The sequence below is a fragment of the Peromyscus maniculatus genome, chromosome 1, assembly GCF_049852395.1.
Source record: "Peromyscus maniculatus bairdii isolate BWxNUB_F1_BW_parent chromosome 1, HU_Pman_BW_mat_3.1, whole genome shotgun sequence".
Lineage (NCBI taxonomy): Eukaryota > Metazoa > Chordata > Mammalia > Rodentia > Cricetidae > Peromyscus > Peromyscus maniculatus.
Window position 1 is genome coordinate 133288334 of NC_134852.1, and position 23842 is coordinate 133312175.

At 39.0% G+C, this 23842-nt stretch overlaps 1 protein-coding gene across 12 annotated transcripts in view; it reads left to right on the forward strand.

Moving 5' to 3' along the window:
- The window catches only part of Tnrc6a (trinucleotide repeat containing adaptor 6A), a 177572-nt gene that overhangs the window by 112926 nt on the left and 40804 nt on the right, over positions 1 to 23842 (forward strand). For 6 of the 12 annotated variants that reach the window (XM_015998876.3, XM_042283132.2, XM_076551724.1 and 3 more), the window contains 2 exons: positions 5471 to 5492; positions 22545 to 22934. The exons of 1 other annotated variant lie outside the window; for it this stretch is intronic. In XM_015998876.3, the coding sequence (XP_015854362.1) occupies positions 5471 to 5492; positions 22545 to 22934 (412 nt within the window). The remainder of the gene's footprint in view (positions 1 to 5470; positions 5493 to 22544; positions 22935 to 23842) is intronic. 5 more of the 12 variants (XM_076551746.1, XM_076551747.1, XM_076551748.1 and 2 more) reach the window with 2 other exon arrangements.

Here is a 23842-nt window from a genome sequence, read left to right on the forward strand (position 1 = left end):
TTTCCATACACTGCTACCAAATAGCTCCTTAAAAAAAGGAAACTCCCAGATTGCCCCATATGAAAGACTGTGAGTCACAAACTGTTAAGACAAGCTTTGTGGAGCTTTCTTTTTGTTTCCTGTAGGATCCAGCAAGTAAATCCTAGTAGGTGGTAGGAGATAAACATGAGTCAGGTGGGCAGGACCATTTACATGAATGTTTGAACATCAGCTCATCATATTCTGCCTGCTCTATGTATGAACTATGCACTTTTCCTTCTAAAGAAGACTTCAGCTGTTATCTCTTCTAATCTGTGTTCAGTATAAGGTGACTTCAGTAGCTAATCTTGGTTTCATCATGGCAACAGAAACAGAAGTAAAATTGAAACCTTGTTTCCCATTAGGTGTTCAAAATTATCACAATGTTCTGCTTTCCATGCAGTGTTATCTTTATTTTCACCATATACAGGTGAACTTTTAAATTGAAATATAATATAGTAAGAAAAATTTTATAATGGGACATAAAGTGTAGGTTCTCATTCTACAAATACAGAAAACATTTAGATTTAACTCCCTAACAGCCCCTGTGCGCCTTTGAAATATAAGTTCATATCATGAGCTATTTTCAGCTTCAAATAAAGAACCAAGTAACACAATTTCTTTGTTTGAGTGCTGGATATTAAACACAGAGCTTTTTTTGTTTTGTTTTGTTTTTTTGAGACAGAGTTTCTCTGTGTAGCTTTGGAGCTTGTCCTGGAACTCACTCTGTAGACCAGGCTGACCTTGAAGTCACAGAGATCCACCTGCCAATCCTAAATGCTGGGATTGAAGGCATGCGCCACCACTGCCCAGCCTAAACACAGGGCTTTGAGGAAGCTAAGCAAGCTCTCTACACTGAACCAGATTCCTATGCCCCTCCCCCTTGATAGCTTATTAGAAACCTCAAAATTCACTGTAGTATTTTAACTATAACAATTTTTCTTATTTTGTTATTTAAGTATATATTTAAATATTTAGTCTTTCTCTAAAGAAATTCTATATAAAAATTGGGTACTTTTTAAAAATGGTATTTCCCACCCTAGTAAATGAACATGGAGCTCAGTGACTTGAATTCATTTTTAACATTTTTTTTCTGTTCTAAAACTCTGGCTATGTATGTACAATACTTTTTATATAATGAAGAATCTTCTGGTTTTAGACCTAGAAAATAATTGAATGTAGGCATAGTTCCAGCCATGAAGATGGGCCAGGGCAACAGCAGCAGTGCAGAGTTAGCACGAATTTCTCCCCAGGCTCATTTTTAGAAGAAAATTTCAAAAGGGATCTTCAGGGAACTGCAGTGAAGAAAAGGGCGGTTGAGAAATAGGTTAATTATAGAGGGGTAGTTTAGAATATCCTTCACTTAAACATGTAATTGTAGTTCCTAGAAAGCATGTAATAGTGAAGGGGTGGGGAAAACAATAATACAAGCTGGAATTTCCTGATAGAAAGTATATTTCAACGTTCATGCTATTTTAGTTGCTGTTACTGTTTGAATTGAAGGGACTTTTTTTTTTTTTTTTTTAAAGATTTATTTATTTATTATGTATACAGCACATGTGACTGCAGGCCAGAAGAGGGCGCCAGGTCTCATTACAGATGGTTGTGAGCCACCATGTGGTTGCTGGGAACTGAACTCATGACCTCTGGAAGAGCAGTCAGTGCTCTTGACCTCTGAGCCATCTCTCCAGCCCAGAATTGAAGGGACTTTTATAGGTTTTATAGATGTGAATTACTAAAGCCTAAAGGAGATTTAGGTTGTAGAAACATCTGACTTGTTTTCCTCCCTTTGGGAAATGATGCTCAGAGTCTCATCAGTACATTTCTTTGTAACCTTGGTGACCAGATTGAGGAGGCACTCATTGAGAGCAGTGAGATGCTCTCTTTGTACAGCTCTCTCCTTTCATGCATCTTACTCTTCCTCAGTTCTAAGATTGTTATTCAGCAGACCACGTACCATTTGCTAACTCATAGGAAAGACTGTTGAGTAGTAAGTAGTTAGCTCATTTTTTAAAAGTTAAGTTGAGTGGGTGTGACTCATTCCTTGGGAGGCAGAGGCAGGTGAAGCCAGCCTGGTCTACAGAGCTAGTTCCAGGAAAGCCAGGGCTACACAGAAAAACCCCATCTTGAAAAACCAAAAACCAAAAAAATGTGAGTTGAACTAGATTAATTCTGTCTTAGTTACCTTTTTTTTAAACATCCTGACTGCAGTTTCCCTTTTCCTCCTCTCTTCCCACTCCCTCCCCCACCACACCCCATCTACCCCTCTGTTTCTGTTCAGAAAAGGGCAGACCTCTCATGGATATCTTAGTTACTTTTCTATGTGAAGAGGCGCCATGATCAAGGCGACTCAAAGAAGAGTTTGTTGGGGCTCACAGTTCCAGGGGATAAGAGTCCATGACCATCATGGTGGGGAATATGGGCAGCATGCAAGCAGGCCTGGCATTGGGGCAGTAGCTGAGAGCTTACATTTTGATCCACAAGCAAGAGGCAGAGAGCACCACTGTTAGATTATAATATTGGGAAGGTGTTATAGATGATCAGAAAGGAGAAAGACAAAGAACTGGGGATGAGTGTCAGCACTTTTCCAAATGTGAGCGTTAGAACCGAGCTAAAGCTCAGATAGGCGGCACTGCTGACAGTATAGGAACATATATACCTACTGACTGCTCCCCACTGTCCTGTGCCTTCACTTGAGCCAACTTGGGGTCCTGAGCCTCATGACGGTGCTGAGAGAAATGCATTTGTCCCCATTTTGCAGATGAAGTAGAAAGTTAGCTCATTTAGAAAAGTTACCCAATTTGGCCAAGTCACACATTGTCAGCAGTAAAGCCAGGGTTCAGAACCCGAGCTCCTATAGCTTGCTTAGACACTTGGAGAGTTAGGACAGGTACTGCAGAGCTGCTGGGAATGAAGCACCCATTGTCCTGTCTACTCTTAGCTGATATCTCCATTTGTAGTAGAATCACAACTAAAGATTGTTTAAAAGTAAAAAAATGTTGATTATTTCAAACACCAACTATTTGCTTCCATGTTTGATTTGCTAGAACCCTGTAATAGTGTTGTAGAGTAACTATATCTATAATGACATATATTTTCTTCATACCCCAATCTGTCATGTTTTATTGCTTAATCTTCAAAATAGCTCTGAAATATGAACAGGTAACTTCCCCCATTTGAAGGACTAGGAAAGTGAGACTCAGAGTTGTAAAGGCAAGAAGATCATTTAAAAGTAAAAGAAACAGTTTTTAGTCCCAGCACTTGGGAAGCAGAGACAGAAGCATTTCTATTAGTTCTATGCCAACCAGGGCTACTTTGTGAGACCCTATTTAAAAAACAATGCAAGAAAACATTAAGGACAATTCTAATGTATTTATGTAATTTAATAGAGCCCAAATATTGCTGTTTTAACACACAATCCATACAAAATATTGTTACTGAAGTAGTTTTTATTATTTGAAAAATGCTCACTATTAGAAATCTGGTATATATTTTGCAGATTTCCATTTAAACTGGCCTCATTTCAGTGGTCAATAATCATATGTATGACTAATGACTATGGATTGGGGCAATAGAGACAATTACTATTAAAATACTGGGCTCACTTGGAAAGTCTCATTATAATAATTTGATGATCACACTGGCTTCTTGGATTAGCCTCCAGAAACCTGCTTTAAAGAAGCAAAATTCTTCATTTCCTTCTCATCAGTTGAAAGGGCCTCTTGATTTCTATTGCCTTTGTTCCTTCACCCTGTTAGGTCAGTTTCCCAGGGTTAGATACCTTGGATGACCCTCTCAGGGCCATTCTCTGTAGGTGACAGAATACTGGTGAGGTTGTCCATTGTTCTAGAACAGCTGTTCTTAACCTGTGGGTTGGTTAAGACCATCAGAAAACACAGATATTTACATTACGATTTATAACAGAAGCAAAATTACAGCAACAGATCTAATGTTACAGTTGGGAGTCACCACAACTTGAGGAACTGTATGAAAGGGTTGCAGTGTTAGGAAAGTTGAGAACCATTGTTCTAGAACAACATAAAACTGCTTTCCCACACAAGCACAGTCTTTTAAAGCCTGGAAAAGTATCACTGCATGCCTTTGGTTTTAATAATGTTATAATTTCTGTGTCTTGCAATTTATCTTTTTTTGAAAAAAATAATAGAGAGTTTTTTGTTTTGTTTTTTAAAGAAAGGCTTTGGGCTCACAAAGTAATTCTTATGCTGATTCTTTGGCTTCTTAAGATTACTTAACATATATAACATGGTACTTCTCACACTTCATGGAATTCTTACTGAGTTCTCTGTAAGAATTATTATTTTTTTCTATAATCTAATTTTCAAAATTACTTCATCCTGAAATAAATAACTAGTGTCAAGCTGTTTGACAGGCCTTTTAGCATTCCCTTCCATCACTGTTTTCCTTTTCATTTTGATCCATAAAATAGAAGATGGGCCTCCATTATTTTGTATATCTCTAGAGCTCTAAAACTGTACAAAGCACCATAGTGAAAGATGAACATTTGGTGTGGCTTCAAAAGTAGAGTAACTGTTGTAGTTTTTAGTATATATATATAACTTTAACTTTATATATATATAGTTACTTTCAGGTCTCCATAATTTACTTGGGGACCTCTTCTGCAGATTTTACAGTTCTTGTCCAGGCCCTTGCAGTGTGAGCTGGCTGCCTAAGTCAGCCCCACTGCCCTCCTGCCTTCTCTGTAGGTGTCAGAGAGCTAGCTAGTAAACATAGACACAGGCCTTGGGAAGCAGGTTTACCAGCTTAGGAGCCCATCAGTCATATTCATGAGATGTTAACATATCAGAAGCTTAAAAATGCTTTCCCACTTAACAAATACTGAAAAGTTGACTATATTAGCTATGTTAATATATAATAAACTTTATATATTATATAGCTATATGATCTATATGAATATACATTATATTATATAGATATTATATAGTATAATATATTATAAATAATAATATATTAACTTGATCTCCAGAAGTTAAATTTATTACAAATTTGGTCAGTGTCATTATTTTTGTAATGTTTGCAGAAAGTATAATTCATCTTTGATTATTTGAAGCCATTCAGACATGGAAAATTTGTGATAAACCTGTTTATACAAAAGTGATAATTATAAAATTATTTTAAACATAACATGAGAAAACTGCAGCTCACATTTGAAAAATTATAAGCCACCGTAAAATGTCTTCTATGCTTTATGTCTAATGAACCATTGCAGAAATTTTATATCAAGAACAATGGGGCACATCTGTGGGAAAAGAATGCTTTGCATATCTTTTCCTGTACAGTTCATCTAAACGATAATTTCTTTAATAAAAATGTATATCTTATATAATAGTAATATATGAGCATTTTATCATAACAATTCATTTCTTTCAGTTTCATATTTACATTGTTTTTTGTTTGTTTGTTTTCATTTTAGGCCACTGAACAAAAAATCAAAGGTACGTTATTTAAAGCTATTTCTTCTTTTTTCATTAAAAGAAAATTGTTTATGTGCGTTTTTTATTCACTTTGGGATGGGAGAGAGAAGTTTATGGAGAAAACTGGGGTGGGACAGACTACTGCAGTGAGGTCACCATGGTGTCCTTTGGGGCTTTTTTTTTTTTTTTTTTTGGTATCACCACATGGAGAAGATACTGCCCTAAAGCTGTTTTCTGAGTAGACCCCATTTTCTAATGCTGTCTGATGAGCATCTCCGGCACATGTCTTTCCTTCAGTCTTTCATTCTAAAGTCTTTTTTTATTTTAAGATTTATTTATTTATTATGTACACAGTGTTCTGTCTGCATATATGCCTGCAGGCCAGAAGAGGGCACCAGATCTCATTACAGATGAGCCACCATGTGGGTCCTAGGAATTGAACCCAGGTCCTCTGGAATAGCAGCCAGTGCTCTTAACCTCTGAGCCATCTCTCCAGCCCCATTCTAAAGTCTTATGTGCAGAGGTGGAGCTGGGATGGGGTGGGGTGAAATTTCCACCTGCTTCGCTCCTTGTTCTCTATCCTTTATAAAGGTGACACCTGTTCTTGTATTACCATTTAAGTAACACATTGCTAGCTCTGTGGTCATTGAGCCAGGTTACCTAGTGCACCCTGGACTGAAGACTTAGAGCTTAATCCCTCCCCAATCCTGAGCGGAGTCCTTCAGCTTCCCAGTCCTTGAATACTTAGTAGTGACAGTTGCACAGCTCAGAGGCTCCAGCATACCAAATTGGGGTTTTAGCTGTGTCAGAAGTATACTCTCTGCATCTCATTAGTCTGCACTCAATACAACCTATGGATGTGGTATTGACACTAGTTAAGGTGGCATCTATTAGATGCTCTTGTATAAGAGTAAATAACAGATCAAGCCTGTATTTTACTGAAGAAAGTGTTTACATGAACCTAAGAAAAAACTGAGAGACAGGAATTTGAGGGTATAGGTAGATTTATTTACAGTCTTGACCAAAGCTGGAGAGAAATTCTCAGTCTCTCTCCACTTTGACAATACCAGTGTTGATTTATGGAAAAGATTCAACAGAAGCCAAGAAATATGCATATGTAGATTCAGCTGTGAGTTCAGGTTTCAAGCCTCCTGGGAAAGGAGAATGTCTTTCATCTGTTCGGCTTCAGGGCTCCCATGAGTGGCCTGTCCTCACCCCACCTGGTAGTTAGTTTCTGGAGACCTTTTTTTTTTTGGTTTTTGAGACAGGGTTTCTCTGTGTAGCTTTGCACCTTTCCTGGAACTCACTCTGTAGCCCAGGCTGGCCTGAACTCACAGAGATCCGCTCGGTGTTTCTGGAGAACTTCTAATCTCTGACTGGGGAGCTAAGTCAGACAGGACTTTAACCTCAGGGACCCATGGGAAGTGCTGAGGATGACAGCTTGCTATTACAGTTCCAGTGCTGGGGATGAACACAGGAGAATACCTGGAGCTCAGTAGCCAGCCAGCCAAGCAACTTGTGAACTCCAGGCCAATGAGAGACTATGTCTTGAAGGAGGTGATGGCACACAGGCTGCATGCCTAAAAAAAGAAATGTTAATCCTTAGAGCCCCTATTACATAGTGGGCATTGGAAGCACTGTTAAACAGAACATAATACAATGTAGCTTGAGTGATTAAGTTTTTTAAGTTGTCGTTAAGCAAGGGGAAGTGCTATTTCATCTAACAGAAATGAAGGAAAGTCTTGAAATTAGGAGTCTTTATGGATTCAATGGCCAAAGAATGAAATGCAGAAAGGATGAGCTAGTTCAGGTCACGGAGAAAAACAGTGTGATATTATGAGCAGTGGTAGTAGTCCTTAAACACAGAGTCTTGAGTGGAAAGAGTTGAGGCTAAAGAAATAGGTGACAATCAGGCCAAAGTGAGCTTTATGAATTTATGTAAATGTTATGCATTCACATATGAACATATCAAGGAGCTTGGACTTTTATAGGCAGCTAGGAGTCATTAATAAAGAGCTTAAGCAAAAGAGTGGCATGGTTTATTTATTTTGTTTTGAGACAGGGTTGTTTCTGTATCCCAGGCTAGACTGGAACTAGGAGCTCTGAGTGGTAGACATGCGCCACCTTGTCTAGCTCTTTTCGTATTTAAAAGCTGTTAGTCTCTGTACATGGAAAACTGGCTGAAACAGGAGTGGAAATTTAAGACAGAGGAGGTGGGTAGACAGAACAGGTAATAAGAAGGGAACATTTGTCTCTGCATAGAGGTGTTAAGGGGATTGGCAATTTACAGGCCTGGAGACTTCGTGATCACGGAGAAGCAAGACCAAGAGAAAGAATACAGGGTAGAGAGATGAGAGGCCACATATAATAGACAAGACTAGTAGCTGCTGAGCTGCTCTGTGGTGGCACACACCTTTAATCCCAGAGACAGAGGCAGGAGGATCTCTGAGATCAAGGCCAGCCTGGTCTAAATAGTGAGTTTGAGGCCAGCCAGAGCTACATTGTGAGATCCTATGGTCAGAAGATGAGCTGAAAAGGAGATGATGACTGAATCAGAGTTCTGAGAAAGTCACCATTAATCTTCCTAAAACTACACTTGCCCTCACCCCCTGCCTGTATCGGAATATAAAGTTGTCCCTAGTTGGTTTTTGTTTTCTCTTTTCTTAGCCAAACTCCTCTGTTCCTTCCAGGGTTCTTTTAATCTGACCTCTTATGCTCTAGCCAATCCATTTGTCCCTACCCATGTTTTTTTGTTTGTTTTTTACAGTCTTTAAGAGCCTTTGTCTTTTTCGTGTTATTTCCTGTTTACTTTTTGGTCCAGGTTCTTAAGCAAGGCTGCCTTCATTGTGCCCTTTAGCCTTGCTTCCAGTGGGTTGCTCCAGCTGTTTTTGGTCTCTACCTTTCTCATTTTTCAGAATTTTCTTATACCTGTAATTTTGGACACTTGATTATATCCTGTTTTAGATTGTTGATTGATCCATAGATATTTATTTCTTCAGTGTGATCTTTGAGTACCTACTGTTTAATATCTTTTCCAAACGTAAATCATCCTTTTACTTTCTTGCTTAAACTACCTTCTGGTTCTTAGATCTTCTACAAGTCTAAGAATGTTAAACTCACTATAAGAAAGTCACTTAGGATTCTGTGTGTTATTTTCTATTATTTCACTTCATAACGTCACAGTTATTTTATTCATTAACAGTTATTTTATTTTTATGCTGTATATATGTCTTGATGTTTGTAGCTTAAGGTTTATAGTAGGTAGAAATTATGAATTCGAACATTGGGCAGTCAGATTTGGACTATGTTGAATTGTTCTGATGCACAATGTGAAGAAGCACTATTGTTGGAATAAACTGACACATTTGTCACCCTATATGGTTTATCTTGTTTTAATTTGTTCTGATTTTTGATAGCAAGGTAACTTAAATCCACCTTCATTCTGTTTGAGGGCAAGGGCCTTGACCCAGTGAGCTGTCTTTCCAGCCCCCAACTTTGCACCCTTTAATCCATTCAGGCTCATCTCTGTCCTGAGAGATAACTACTCAGTTCTGAGGTATTTGGGGTTTCCTTATTTTGACAGCATTGAGGATTGTGCCAAGGGCCTTACAAATGGCAAGCAAGCACTTTAGCATCTGGCTAGAGCTAAAATCTATTATTATTTTAATTCCACATTTAAGTGAGAGTATGTAGTATTTTGGCTTATTTCACTTAGCATAGTCTTCAGGTTACCTCTGTTATTCTGAATGTCAAGAAACCCTTTTTTGATGTTGAAGAACATTCCCTGGGGTGTGTGTGTGTGTGTGTGTGTGTGTGTGTGTGTGTGTGTGTGTGTGTGTGTGTGTGTGTCTCCATCTGTTTGTGTGCTCATACACAGGGGTATGCTACAGTTTCTTTACTGACGTATTCATGTTTTGCCACATCTTTGCTATTGTAATAAGTCTGCAATGGGCCTGGAGTCAGGGTGCTGCCTTTATCTCTTTGGGGTACATACTTGAAGCGGTATGGCTGTGTCATATGATGCAATTACAGTTTTCATTTCTGAAATCCCATTAGTTCTTATTTTTCAATGATCAAATCTCATGCTGAGCAAAGTTCAGGAATTTAAGTGGCTTCACAGAGCTTTAGAGTAGACAACTGAGACATCAGAAAGCTGTGGCTTCAAGCATGTAATATGGTGTAGATGATTGAGGCTGTTGGGTCTATGGAAGAAGTTGTTCACAGCTAATGTAATATCCCAGAGAATCTGTACCCATGCTCTGAGGTGCATAGCCATAGCTCATTCTGTCCCTCAGGTGGGAGATTAATTCCTAGGAGAGTTAGGGTGGTAGTGAGATTATACTCTGGCTTATTATTCAGTGGACCACTCTGGTTCTTCTACTTTGTGAGATGATTTGGAGGCCAATATCTGGTGATATTTGAAACGGAACAGAGATGGTTGCTGATTAAGAACTTCCTAATGGCAGATTCTTTTCTTCCTGTGAGAGATGCTTTGAGCTGTGTAACAAATAAGGTTTGTAACTCTGTACTAACAAGATGGGACAAAAATAGCTGCCTACTGTCATGAAAAATAGTTCAGAAAACAATTTTGTTTGGTTATTAGAATCACCATTTTCCCTTTCCTCTTTAAGGAGGGAAGATGATTTACCCATGTAAACTTGGATTAATGTACATGGTAAGTTCACAGAAAATGCTGAGAACCTCATTTTGTTTTAGAAATGGACAGCCACTAGTAAATGGTTTAAATTGATGAAAATGAAAATGAAAGTGTGTTTCGGTTGTGTGTGATGATTCTGAAAAGGACCAAGGAAACAGGAGATAGGAGAAAGCAGTTTATCTGGGAGCTATAACCAATAACTAGGTTCAGAATTAAGGAAAAGAGCCCATAGTTTTCGGGAGTATCCCAGAGTTGTGTCCCCTGAACTGAGAGTCTGAGATTCTACTAAAGCAAAAATTAGGGCTTCCGTTTCAAAATAAACAATCTAGGGACTTTCTCTTTTAAGCTTTTGGAATTAAGATGAGTTAGTAGGAGTAGCTGTATCATTAACACCCACTAACAGGTCCTCCAGAAAGACAGCACATACCAAAGCATTTTACCTGTATTAATGTACACTTACAGTATTCTGATAAATGTAGCATCAGTTCTCAGAATGCATTCTGAACGAGAGCCTTTGTTCTGCTGTATCCTAAGGGAAGTGTTGCTGGGATGGCGAGAGGCCACTGCTGAAGACACTAAGTGGGAATGATTGTCACCTTTGCAGTCTTTACTTCTGTGGTTTTAGACAGGTTCTTTAACTTCTACACTCAAAGGGGGCGGATAATCCAGCCCATGTCTGTGTTGTAGAATGAAAAGGTAGTAGATTGGAAGCTGTGGGGCCTGGAGGCAGAGTGTTGGAGAGATATTGTACACTCAATTATGTGGGTAGAAAATTTGAGTCTTTAGGGAGCAGCACTTTGAGCTAAAACCTACAACTATGGCTCATCCCTGTCAGAAGTAAATACAGATCTTGGTTTGTTTTCCTTTGTTTTTCCATTAACGTCTTATAACTGAAATGAAATCATTTTTAATATTTTAATAATAATCCATTATTAGCCATTCTCCTATTGTTAGAGAGTTTGAGTTACTCTGAATTTTAAATTAAGATGAAAGTTAATATACACTAAAAAAGGACGATTGTTTGGGGATCACACTGATTTAGCCTTTTATCTCTGCTTGCTATTTACTAGACACTTTTGCATGAGGAGCTTTCTTCTGTGTCTCTGTCACTATCTGTAAAATAGGAATACTATCTCAACAGTATGGAATCCTGATGAAAACATTATAGACACACATTGTCTGGCATCCAGGTGAAATAGAAGAAATTTAAGTTTCCACCACTGTGGTTTTACAATATCCTAGCCATCTTTCAGCTTTTTGAAATGACGTGCTAAGAGTTTCTGCAGCAGCTCCAGGGCCTCCCCACCTAGGTAGTAATTTGCTTTTTCCTTCCATTAAAGCAGAGCCCAATCCAGTCAAGGTGAATCATAACTCTACAGGAGCGTGTACACACACACACACACACTAAATCTTTAAGATTGGTAGGTTAAAATTGGGATTTTCACCGGGCAGTGGTGGTGCACACCTTTAATCCCAGCACTTGGGAGGCAGAGCTGTGCGGATCTCTGTGAGTTCAAGGCCAGCCTGGGCTACTAAGTGAGTTCCAGGAAAGGTGCAAAGCTACACAGAGAAACCCTGTCTCAAAAAACAAAAAAAAAAAAAACAACAAAAACAAAACAAAAAAAACAAAATTGGGATTTTCTTGCTTTTTTAAAAAAAAAAAATTTATTTTATGTGCATTGGTATTTTGCCTGCATGTATATCTGTGTGAGGGTGTCAGATCTTTGAGTTACAGAAAGCTATGAGCTGTCATGTGTGTGCTGGGAATTGAACCCAGGTTCTCTGGAAGTACAGTCATATTTACTGTACTAATTTTTAATGATTTGCCTGTTTTGCTTACCTTGAAATTTTGTTAGCAATTCACATGAACTAACTGTACATACTTAATAGTTATTGTCTGATTAGTGTTTGTTGTATTTCTCATGTTATATAGATTTCTAGTCTGAGATGTGGGGTTGTGGCCATGAGGGGAAAACTCTAAGCTAAGTGGTTATACTGAATGTTTTCTTAAATTAGACCTCATTAAACTAAAGCAGTTCATTCGTCTTTTCCTTATGTTAGGGAAGTGGGGTAAAGGACAGAGGAGGAGAAAGAACAGATCCTTTTCATTTGAAATATGTGTGTATTTTAAAACCAGAATAATTTTATTTGGTTAAATTACAAGTTTTTAAACCTTATGTGACTTATTTTTATGCTTAGATAGCCCACCGTTGGTCCCTATCTAGTAAATTGAATTTGTAAGATAAATTAAAACTAAGTGAACTCAATTTACTATTTTTTATTTGCTGTTTAACTTTGAACTGATAGTTTATAGTGTCTTGCTGTTTGATATTTTTCTTTAAGGACTTTTCTTTTTGTTTTTATTCCTTTAGTTTTTGAGACAGGGTTTCTCTGTGTAGCACTGGTTATTCTGGAACTTGCTCTGTAGACCAGGCTGGCCTCAAACTCAGAGATCTACCTGTTTGCCTCTCGAGTGCTAGAATTAAAGGCCTGTGCCAACACCGCCGGAGGCCCCTATGGACCCTCAACAGAAATATTAAGATTTGCTCATGCTTGCATAAAATATGCTATTTTAAATATTTTTGAACAGTCATTCAAGTCATACCACTTAGTAAGAATTAGCAGGAGTTAGTGGATTAATGAGCAACTATTCCCTAGACTAGTTCCTAGCACCTTAAAACTCTACTTACCAGTAAAAATTTTGGCATTTTATCTTAAGGCTTTCCAGTTTAAAGACAGGCTGTATCTTTTGCATTTCGCATTTCAGCCCTGACTGATTACTGCAGAACACAGACTTTTCATGCTGATGGGGAGGTATCTGCAGGACAGCGGTGTTTGCGCCAGTCCAGTGTTTTTCTCTTTTTTATTCTTATTGTTCAACTAATTGGCTTCTTTCCCTGCTCTCTCAGAAATGCCAGGAGATAGAAGTTAAGATACCAGGGTACTTCTGAGGCACTAAGCTGATCAAGTGCTTTTCCTCTGTAGCCTACTGAAAGCTATGAAGTGGAAAGGCAACAGAAGTTGGAAACCCATTTTACTGAAATGTCCTGATAAGTGTTGACATTCTCATTGGGTATGTGTCTTTGAAAGTCTGTGCAGAGATGGTGGCTCTCGGGAGGTTGGGGAGATGAGAGGAAGAGCAGCTTCTCCTTGTGAAGAATATATTGCTAGCATAGTTGACTCTGAGGGTTTAGGAGTTTAAGGTGATGATACTATTTTGTATTGGAAGACCCCATGTAGTATTGTTCCACAGCTAAGTTTCAGATGTGCTGTTTTAACTTTTTTTTTTAAATCTATAATGATACTATTTTGTGATTCTTTTTTCCCCTGAAACAGAGTTTCCCATAGCCTAGGATGGCCTTAAATTATGTAGTTGAGAATGAGCTTGAACTTTTGATTCTCTTGACTCTACTTCTTCAGTGTTGGGATTACAGATGTAGCTACCTACCTACATCCAGTTTATACTGTGCTAGGAATCAAACTAGACAATCACTCTGCCAAGTGAGCCACGTCCCCAGCCCCTATTCTGTATAAAACTTTTGAAGAATACTTACAAATGGTACATGAAGAAAAAAATCATTTGGGGGCTGGAGAGATGGCTCAGCGGTTAAGAGCACTAGCTGTTCTTGCTAGTAGAGGACCTGAGTTCAATTCCCAGCAACCACATGATGGCTCCCAATCATCTGTAATGAGATCTGGCGCCCTCTTCTGGCATACAGGCAGAACACTGTATACATAACAAATAAATCTTAAAAAAAGAAAAAAAATTATTTGAACAATTGTATTTTAAGATTTTTAAAGTTTCCAATAATTTTATACATGTATACAATAAAATAATCATGTCAACTCACCCTCATTTCCCTCTACTGTAATTCCTTCCATGTCCATCCCCAACATACATCCTGTGTCTTTTGTTTTGTTTTGTTTTGTTTTGTTTGTTTGTTTGTTTGATAACTCACTCAGTCCACTTAGTACTGCTCGGGTACAAAGGTCACATCCTCTAAGAAGAATAATTCTTCCTCTCCCAGCAGCTGTCCATGCGAGTAGCTCCTGTTAGGGGTGGAGCCTGGAGCTCCATCATCTAGTTCCTTGTATGCTGGAAGGCTTGATTTTTTTTTTTTTTTTTTTTTTTTTAAAATGAAGGTCTTGTTCAGGTAGCCACAGTTGCTATGAGTTCATGATTATAACAGCCGTGCCCTGTCAAGAGGACAGCATTTCACAGCACCCCATCCTCTGGTTCCTAAATTCTCTCCATCTCCTCTTCTGTAATGTTTGCTGAGCCTTGATGATGTTGGCATTGATACAGATGTCTCATGTTGGGCTTAGCACTCAGTCTTTTGTTCTCAGCATTGTGAGCAGTTAAACATCTGCATTGACTGCTGACATTGCAGGAAGAAACCTCTCGTTGAGAGCAACTTGGGTCTGTTGGCACTGGGAACTGGGCCTACTTTAAGCATTTGGGCATTCAGAATTTAATTTAGTTATTTGATAGGTAGAATTTTTTTTTAATCTTTGGAAACAGGATCTCTCACAGCCAGAGCTGTCCTGTGGACCTCAGACTTGCTATGTGATTGATGTTGGCCTTAAAGCTCTTGATCTTGAGAGGCAGAGGCAGGTGGATTTCTGAGATGTAAGCTGGCCTATTCTAAATGACTAGTTCTAGGCGAGTTCTACAGTAAGACTGTCTCAAAAACATCCAGATCTACTGGAACAAACAACCTCTTACTTACTTCCTGCCTTTGGCTAGGCTTGTTATTGCCATTTCGTCTCTGATTCTTTTTTTTTTTTTTTTTTTTTTTGTTTTTGTTTTTGTTTTTCGAGACAGGGTTTCTCTGTGTAGCTTTGCGCCTTTCCTGGAGCTCACTTGGTAGCCCAGGCTGGCCTCGAACTCACAGAGATCCGCCTGGCTCTGCCTCCCGAGTGCTGGGATTAAAGGCGTGCGCCACCACCGCCCGGCTCGTCTCTGATTCTTAAACCTACTTTTTGTCATTTTATAACTCTTTAGGACTTCTTTTTCTCTATATATGTTGAATCTTAATTTTATATTTTTAGTTCAAGTTGTTGATATTCAATTACATTGCATGCATGGATTTTCTATAATGATGGCATTCAAAATTGTATTGAGTATAGGAACCCTCAGAGGTGCCTAAAAATTATTTCTTGAGATCTGTAAAATCAAAATTCTTTATAAGATAAAAACTTTTTTGCTCTTTTCACTCATTTTCTCTCATGACTATATAGTGGAGTTACCCAGAGACTATGTAAGGTAGAATATCACAACAGATTCACAGAAGCATATGTGAAAATCCTCCTAACGTTAGCCAAACATCCTTAGAAAGATGAACAAAATATTTAAGGAAAAAAAAGAAAAGCCAACACTTCACATTGATTTTGTTTGAAAAAGTAGTTATTTTTTCACCAAAAGTTTATTAATGTTTAGATGTAATACTTATAGATGTAGCCAATATAAACACAACTTTTTGAAGTTCTCAGTTTTTAATGGTATAAAGGAGTGATTGTGTGTGGGTTTTTTGTTGTTGTTGTAAATTTTATGTGTATGAGTGTTTAGCCTGCATGTATATCTGTGTACCACATTCATACAGTGCTGGAGGAGACCAGAAAATGGTTTCAGATCCTTTAGAACTAGAGTTACTGACGTTGTGAGCCACTGTGTGGGAAATGAACCCAGGTCTTCTGTAAGCCATTGATCTTAATGGCTGAGTCACATCTTTGTAGCCCCTACCCCCCCCCCCACACACACACATTCTTGTGCCACACACACACTAGTATGAATGTGTATGTGTGGGGCCTTCATCTGTTTAACTTTGAAGTCATCTTGGCCTGATGTGGGCCTAGTTGGAAGGTCTTTTTGCTGTTCTGTAGGACCTTCAAACTACATTTTGTAGGTCAGGGACTGGAAAACTACAGCTTCTCACCCAAATACACTTAACTACCTAATTCTGCATGGGAAATTTTATTGGAGGTTGTTGGTTGGCCTGTTATCTATGGCTGCTTTTATGTTGCAGTGGCAGAGTTGAAGAGTGGTGACAGGTTGTATGGTTCACAAAACCTAAAACGTGTTTACTGTCTTCCCCTTTACAAATGAAGTGTTGCTACTGCAGGTATGGGCTATCTGGCTGTGACCATTAATGTCCTGACTTATGGTAGTGTGTTATATTGGTATTCTGTCTTATACTGTGCTCTGGAACCATAAAAAGGTAGTGAGCTACACATTTCTTAAAATGGTATAAGGCATACAAAAAATGCAATAGTATAGATAAATGACCCAGTCCTAATGGGTGTGTTTATAAGTTTCTGTTTCTTCTACACTAATTAGCTCATGTATTTACATTTCCCATTTCTTTGTTTGTCAGTATTAAACATTCCCTTCTCTAGATTTTCAACTAGTTATAGTGTTGAGTATTTTTTTTAATTTTATTTTTAAATTTAATGTTATTTTTGAAATAGGGTCTTGTTTGTCGCCAAGGATGAGCTTGAATTTCTGAACCTCCTGCTGAGAATCAAGCCCAGGGTAGCTCTATGCATGCCAAGCAAGTGCTCTGCCGGTTGAACCAAATTCCCTCCACCTGAGAGTAATTTTTAGAAAAGTATTTCTCTTGTTTTTCATTTCAAATGTGTTAGCTCTGGAGTATGTTGTTTGTTTTGTTTTAATATGGTCAAGCCTGTCAGTTCACTTTATAATCATTGGTTTCTGGGCCTAGTAAGATGGCTCAGTAGATGAAGGTGCTTGCTGCTAAGCCCAGCAACCTGAGTTTGATCCCTGGAACCCACATGATGGAAGGAGAGAACTGATTGCCACAAGTTGTCCTCTGACTGCTGTGACAAATCAGCAACCTCACACATACAAATAAATGTAACTTTTAAATTCTTTTAAATTGGTTTTTGTTAGTATTTTTATTGATTCATTCTTTTTGTCACCTTTAGTTTATTTGCCCTTCCTGAGTTCTATATTTTATATCTTGATTATTGGAAATAATTAGGGTATGAATTTGTCTTTGAGCATTGGCTTAGCTGAATCTCAATATGTTCTATTTAGTGCTTTATTATTTTCCTAATCTTGGCGATTTTGTTATTTAAGGCAGTTTTATTTACTAGTTTGTCATTTATAATGACATTGTTTTATGACACAGAAAATTTGTTCGTTATTTATACTGTTTGTAATTTATCAATACTTCCTTTAGTGCATGTATTAAGTTTTAATGACAGCCCGGCTGTCAACTTTTTTTCAATGTTTTTTTTTCTTTTTTTAAAAATAATTTATTAAGAGTTACTTTATGTATATGGTGCTATATCTGCATATACACTTGCATGCCAGAAGAGGGCATCAGATCCCATAATAGGTGGCTATGAGCCACCATGTGGTTGCTGGGAATTGAACCTGGGTCTTCTACAGGAGCTGCCAGTGTTCATAACCACTAAGCCATCTCTTCAGCCCCTGGTGTTTTTGTTTTGTTTTTTCATTTGGGGTATGTTTTGATACTGTGAGGTTTGATTTCTGAAAAATTTTATCTTTGCATAATTTTTATTTTTTTATTAACATGAAATATCTTTCATCCATTATGTCTTTGTCCCTGTTTTTTTTTTTTTTTAATTTCATGTGATACTACTATTGCTTTATTTACATTTTCTTGGGATTTCTTGGCAGTATATATTTTTATACCCTTTTTCCTTCCATTTTTCTCCACTGTTTTGTTTTAGGAGTAGTTTTCACAGTAGTATTTAAAGTATACTTTAAATCTTATTTCAACAAATTTAAGAGGCTTTACCTTTAAACGAGTGCATTTTAACTTTCATATATATGGTGATTACATATATTTTTGGGACTTGTTCTTCCTATCTTATGCATTTTATGTTAATCACAATTTTGAGATTTTTTTTTATTCCATTTTTGTGTCTTTTGAGTAGATGAAATTTTCAGTTTTCTTTTTTCCCTTCTGTCTAATGGTTTGGGTGCTTACTGACATAATTAAGTATTTAAGTACATGTGTACAACAGCCAGAATTATCCAGTATTGACTACCTGTAAACCCAGATAGTCGGTACCCCTTCAAATTTATTTAGTAGCTTTAATTTTTTTTTGAGTTTTAAATTTTTTAAATTTAATGTGTATGGCATATCTGTACACCATGTGCATGTCTAATGCCTACGGAGGCCAGAAGAGGGCATCCTGTTTTCTGGGTGTTAGAGACAGTTGTGAACTGTCATGTGTGTGCTGGGAATTGAACCTGGTCCTCTGGAAGAGCAGTCAGTGCTTGTAACCACTAAGCCATCTCTCCAGCCTGATGTCTTTACTTGTTTTTAGCGATGTTTTGAAGTATAAAAAGTAGAATATACCCGCTCAGGCCTTTTTTTTCAGCCAGTCTTTCTTATTGATTCAAATTATGGCATTTATTTGAATGAGGTAGTGTATATAGTACAGATACTGCTCTGAATGCCTAGTCACATTTTACTTAGAGTTCTCACACATGTCTTTAGTGGTTACTAAGAATATTTGTAAGTTAAATTACTCTCTGCTTCCTTGTTGCTTTTTACATAAATCACACCTTGGTTAGGTTATTGTCACAGTGTATTTATGCATTATTGTGAGTGTGCACCTGTGTAAGAGGTATGTGGGGCACACATGCCACCAAACACATATGGAGGTCAGAGGACTTTTTTCTTCCACCTTCATGTGGATTCTGAGGATGGAACTCAGGTTGCCCACAAACACTTAAACCAGCTGAGCCACTTCACTGGCCCTCAGAGGGTTTTGCTTTTCAATAATATTCTAAGTATTAATAAACTCTGTATTCTTGGAGCAGAAGCTGACTTTACAGTCACAGTTGGTTGTCAGATAGCATGCGGAGTGCAGCACTAAGCACATAAAAACCAAATGACAGGACTTTTTTAATGTTGCCTGTAATTTCTAGTTAAATTTGCTGTATCTTCCTTTTCTTCTGGAGGCACTTTAGAACACTCTAATACTTTGGACTCCTAATTTTTTATTTGTGTTTATGTGCATGTGCAGAGGTCAGATGGCATCTTGTGGGAGTTGGTCTTTTGTCCCACCATGGGAGTTCTACTTGATGAGTGTGGTTGTCACACTTAGTATCAAGCTTTTTTACTTGCTGGGCCACCTTGACAAAGCCATAAATGTACTTTAAATCACTAATCTTTCCTTATTACTGTGGGATGCACAAAAGAATATGCATCATTATTACCTATTGGGATCATTATATTAGGAGAAAAAAATTAATACATAAATTAGACCAAGAAAATACTTTGCCCAAATTATTTAAAGTCTTGTCAGTAAGCATCAAAAATGAAAAGGATGAGCCTGGAGAGATGGCTCAGTAGTTAAGAGCATGTGAAGGTGCTCATACAAACGTGCAGGCAAACACCAAACATACACAAAATACTCTTTGTAAACGGTGAAAACGATGGGGCCAGTGAGACGGTTTGTGGCCAGACCTGACAACCACATGTTTGGTCTCCATGATACACACACACACACACACACACACACACACACACACACACACACACACACACTGTCTTAGTCAGGGTTTCTAGTGCTGTGATGAAACACTATGACCAAAAGCAACTTGGGGAGGAAAGGGTTTATTTCACTCAGTTTCATATCCTCGAAAGCAGTGGGGACCTGGAGGCAGGAGCTGATGCAGAAGCCATGGAGGAGTGCTGCTTACTGGCTTGCTCCTCAAGGCTTGCTCAGCCTGCTTTCTTATAGCACCCAGGACCACCAGCCCAGGGATGGCACCACCCACCGTGAGCTAGGCCCTCCCCCATTGATCACTAATTAAGAAAATATCCCAAAGGCTTGCCTGTGGCCAGATCTTATTGAAGAGGCATTTATGTCAATGAGGCCCCCTCTGCTTTGATGAATAGCTTGTGCCAAGTTGATACACACTAAATAAATATAATTAATAATAATAAAGGATGAAAGCATTCCAAACAATAGAGTATTTGTTAGTTTTTCACTGTAATTTCTCTTGGTCTGCTTGAGTACTGTAAAAAATAAAATCACCTTGGAAAAAAAAGGGAGGCCATGGTTATGTATTAGAAAGTAATAGTGTGAGAGATAATCAGTTAAACTCAGGAAGTCTGTACAGAAGGAAGATTAGTTTCGATTGTTGAGTGGAAGGCAGCCCTGGAGCTGATAGTGCAGGAGGAAGCTTGGATGAATACTCTAACAGCACAGTAACCAGTCACTAGCCTCAGTCACAGCATCATTACAGCAGAAGCACCTGTTAATAGCTCTGTTGTGTAGACCACAACAATAGCATCTATTTATTGAGTGGTTACAGTTTGCTGGGTGATTGACTAAGGCCACCTCTGCCTCTTAGAAGAGAAACAAATGAGATTTCTCAGTCAGACTAAGGATGACTGCTGCCCTAGAGTGCTTAAGCCTTTACCAGAATTTCTTCAAGTGTCCTCACCAGTATCAGAGTTTTATTTTGTTCTGTAGTGGGGTTGAACTATTGTAGGTATATAGAATGGTGTGCCAGCTGTCTTAGTTAAGGTTTCCATTGCTGTGAAGAGACCATGACCATGACCACAGCAACTCTTATAAAGGAAAACGTTTCATTTTGGTGGCCCACTTACAGTTTCAGAGGTTTAGTCCATTGTCATCATGTTGGGACATAACAGCGTGCAGGCAGACATGTGCTGAAGAGGTAACTGAGTGTTCTACATCTTGACCAGAAGACACCAAGAAGTGGTCTGTCTCTCTAGGCATGGCTTTAGCATATATGAAACCTCAAAGCCCTCCTTCACAGTGACACATTCCCTCTAACATACTTCCATATATACTCCCAACAAGGCCACACCTCTTAATAGTGCCACTCCCTTTGGGGGCCATTGTCTTTCAAACCACCATACCAGCCATTACAAAACAGCCAGTACTTAAACCAGCATATGTCCTGTGCTTTGTAATGACTAAAGCCTTTGATACTAGGATGTCTTACAGAGGAGGCAGCAGGTTCATTGGGGCTGGAGTTAAAGTCCAGACACAGTGCCCACTGTGGTTTCAGAGATGAGGTCTATTTTTGCAGTTTTAAGGCATTTCCATTGGTTCATTTACAGATATTCCTGCTGATCGGAGTCACCTGTCAGTTTCCAGTCACTCATGTACTAGACAAGTATTTTCTTAGATTTGTCTGAGGTACTGTCCAGATGATTCCTCACAGGAAATCACCTGCGTTGGGTCCGTCCTGTCACTCGCATTGCTTCCTATTCTGAGCTTGTCCTTTACTTAGATATATTCACCAGTGGAAAATTGTTAACTTAACCCTTTTATGTAGAAATGAAGGCTTTTCCACCTGTATCTTGTAAGTACTTAAGTAGAGACCAAGCCCGACATGGTTGTATTCCCTTATAACCCCATCACTTAGGAGGATGGCGCCAGAGGATTGCAAGTTTCAGGCCAGCCTGAGTTATATAATGAATTTTTGGAGCACCCAGGTTACACGGTGAACTCAGGTCTCAAATGATAAAGTAGAAACCAAGCAGAGGTACTGGAGAGATGGCTCAGTGGCTAAGAGGCTGACTGCTCATCTGGAGGACCTGGGTTAGATTCTCTGCACCCAGGTGGTGGCTCACAACTGTTTGTAACTACAGTCCTCAGGGACCTGAAGCCTTATGGCCTCCACTGACTCTGTACACATGTTGTGCACAGATACATATGCAGGCGGAACACCAATAAATACTGATTTTTTTTTTTTTTTTTTAAAAATTAAGAATATAAAAACAGAGTAGAGCAAGAACAGTTAGTAGAGAATTGAAGATTCCTTTAGGACAGTGGTCCTCAACCTTCCTAATGCTGCGACCCTTTCACTAGTGTTAAGATCATAATGTAAATATCTAATATGACGCACAGGTTGAGAACCACTGTTTTAGGACATCAGTCAGTTTGACCCACTTGTTCTTTTGGTCCATAGTTAAATAACATGTGTTTACTCTTTGGCCAGAGTGTAATATGATAAAGAGACAATGAGCGCCGGGCTATGGTAGCACACACCTTTAATCCCAGTAGTCAGGAGGCAGAGGAAGGCGAATCTCTGTGAGTTCTAGGCAGCCTGGTCTACAGAGTGAGTTCCAGGAAAGGCTCCAAAACTATACAGAGAAACCCTGTCTCAAAAAACCAAAAGTGAAAGAGAAGGAGCATGAGTGTCATCCTGGTAAAGAATGTCCACCTTTGTAGACATTTGAGTAGCTTGTCAGGAGAAGTAAAGTTCGACTCCAGGCAGTACCCTCTCTTTAGAAACTTGAGCCTCTGAGTGAGGATGTTGTGACACGTAAAGCTTCTGTTGAGGTCGTTTTCATAGTGCCTTTGAGTTTGAAGGTAAGTTATACCTCACTGGCTAATCTTTTTCACCTCTGTTCTTTTGTTGGAATTAGTGCCAGAACAGATAAAGCCCAGTGTAAGCCAGCCTCAGCCTGCCAACTCTGATAACGGCACTTCCACAGCAACCAGCACTAATAATAATGCCAAGCGAGCTACAGCCAGCAATCAGCAGCCGCCGCCGCAGCAGCAACAGCAGCAGCAGCAGGAGCAGCAGCAGCAGCAGCAGCAGCCACAGGCCTTGCCTCGGTATCCTCGTGAAGTACCTCCACGATTTCGCCACCAGGAACACAAACAGCTTCTAAAGAGGGGTCAGCATTTTCCTGTCATAGCAGCAAACCTGGGATCTGCTGTTAAGGTGTTAAACAGCCAATCAGAAAGCAGTGCTGTAACAAATCAGCAGCCACAAAATAACGGAGAGGTGCAGAACAGCAAAAACCAGTCAGGTGAGAAAAGCCATTTCTTACAGGACTCATTGGCAGTGTAGTCACATTTGTAACCTGTGGTTTTCCAGTGGTATGTTTTGTGTGGCAGGAGCTCTAGAGCTGGACTCTAGGAGTCCTGAATAGGGAGCTAAGGGGAGGATCCTTTACTGTCAGTTACATGCTGTCTTACTTAGAAGTGAGTGTTGTGCTTGCTTTCATCTCCTGTCGGGTCCCCTATTTAATAAGAACTTTGTAGTTAAAACCAAGCCCTCCCCCTCCTTGTGTTCTGCATGATGTACGTTTCCTATTCAGCATCCTTCACAGGGTAGCTATTGTCTGTATCCCTGACCAGCCCTGGTAACTACTCACTTGCTGCCTAGATGCTCTTTTATGTATATGTACCAAACACTACTCTGTGTGTTAAGATATATTGCGTTACTTCACAGCTAGCAAATCAAGTTCTGTCTGACTCCAGAGCTGTGCTCAGAACCACCATGGTGCTCTCTGACAATACATTGGATGTGACAGGAAAGGAGAAGGAAGACATTTCTAATCCAGGTCTCTAGAGCAGCACATTATTAGAAGGATACATATTGTCATCCTAACTAAGACTTACTTCATGTGCCCCCAAACCACTTATTACCTGTGTCAGATTGGTCAAGAATAATTCATGAGATCTTCTCATGGGTTGTTTTATTTTGAGACAGCGTCTCACCTTGGAACTCTAGCTGGCCTTGGACTCGGAGAAATTCACTGCCTCTGCCTCCCAAGTGCTAAGAATAAAGGTGTATAACTCCATACCTGTCAGGGACTGTGTTTCGTAATCTATAGTATAGACACTAGTACCCAACCTTATAAGGGTGCTTTAAAGTCTAAATTGTATATGAGATATTAAAGCAGTCGACTCAGTGCCTCATATTTAAGTGCTG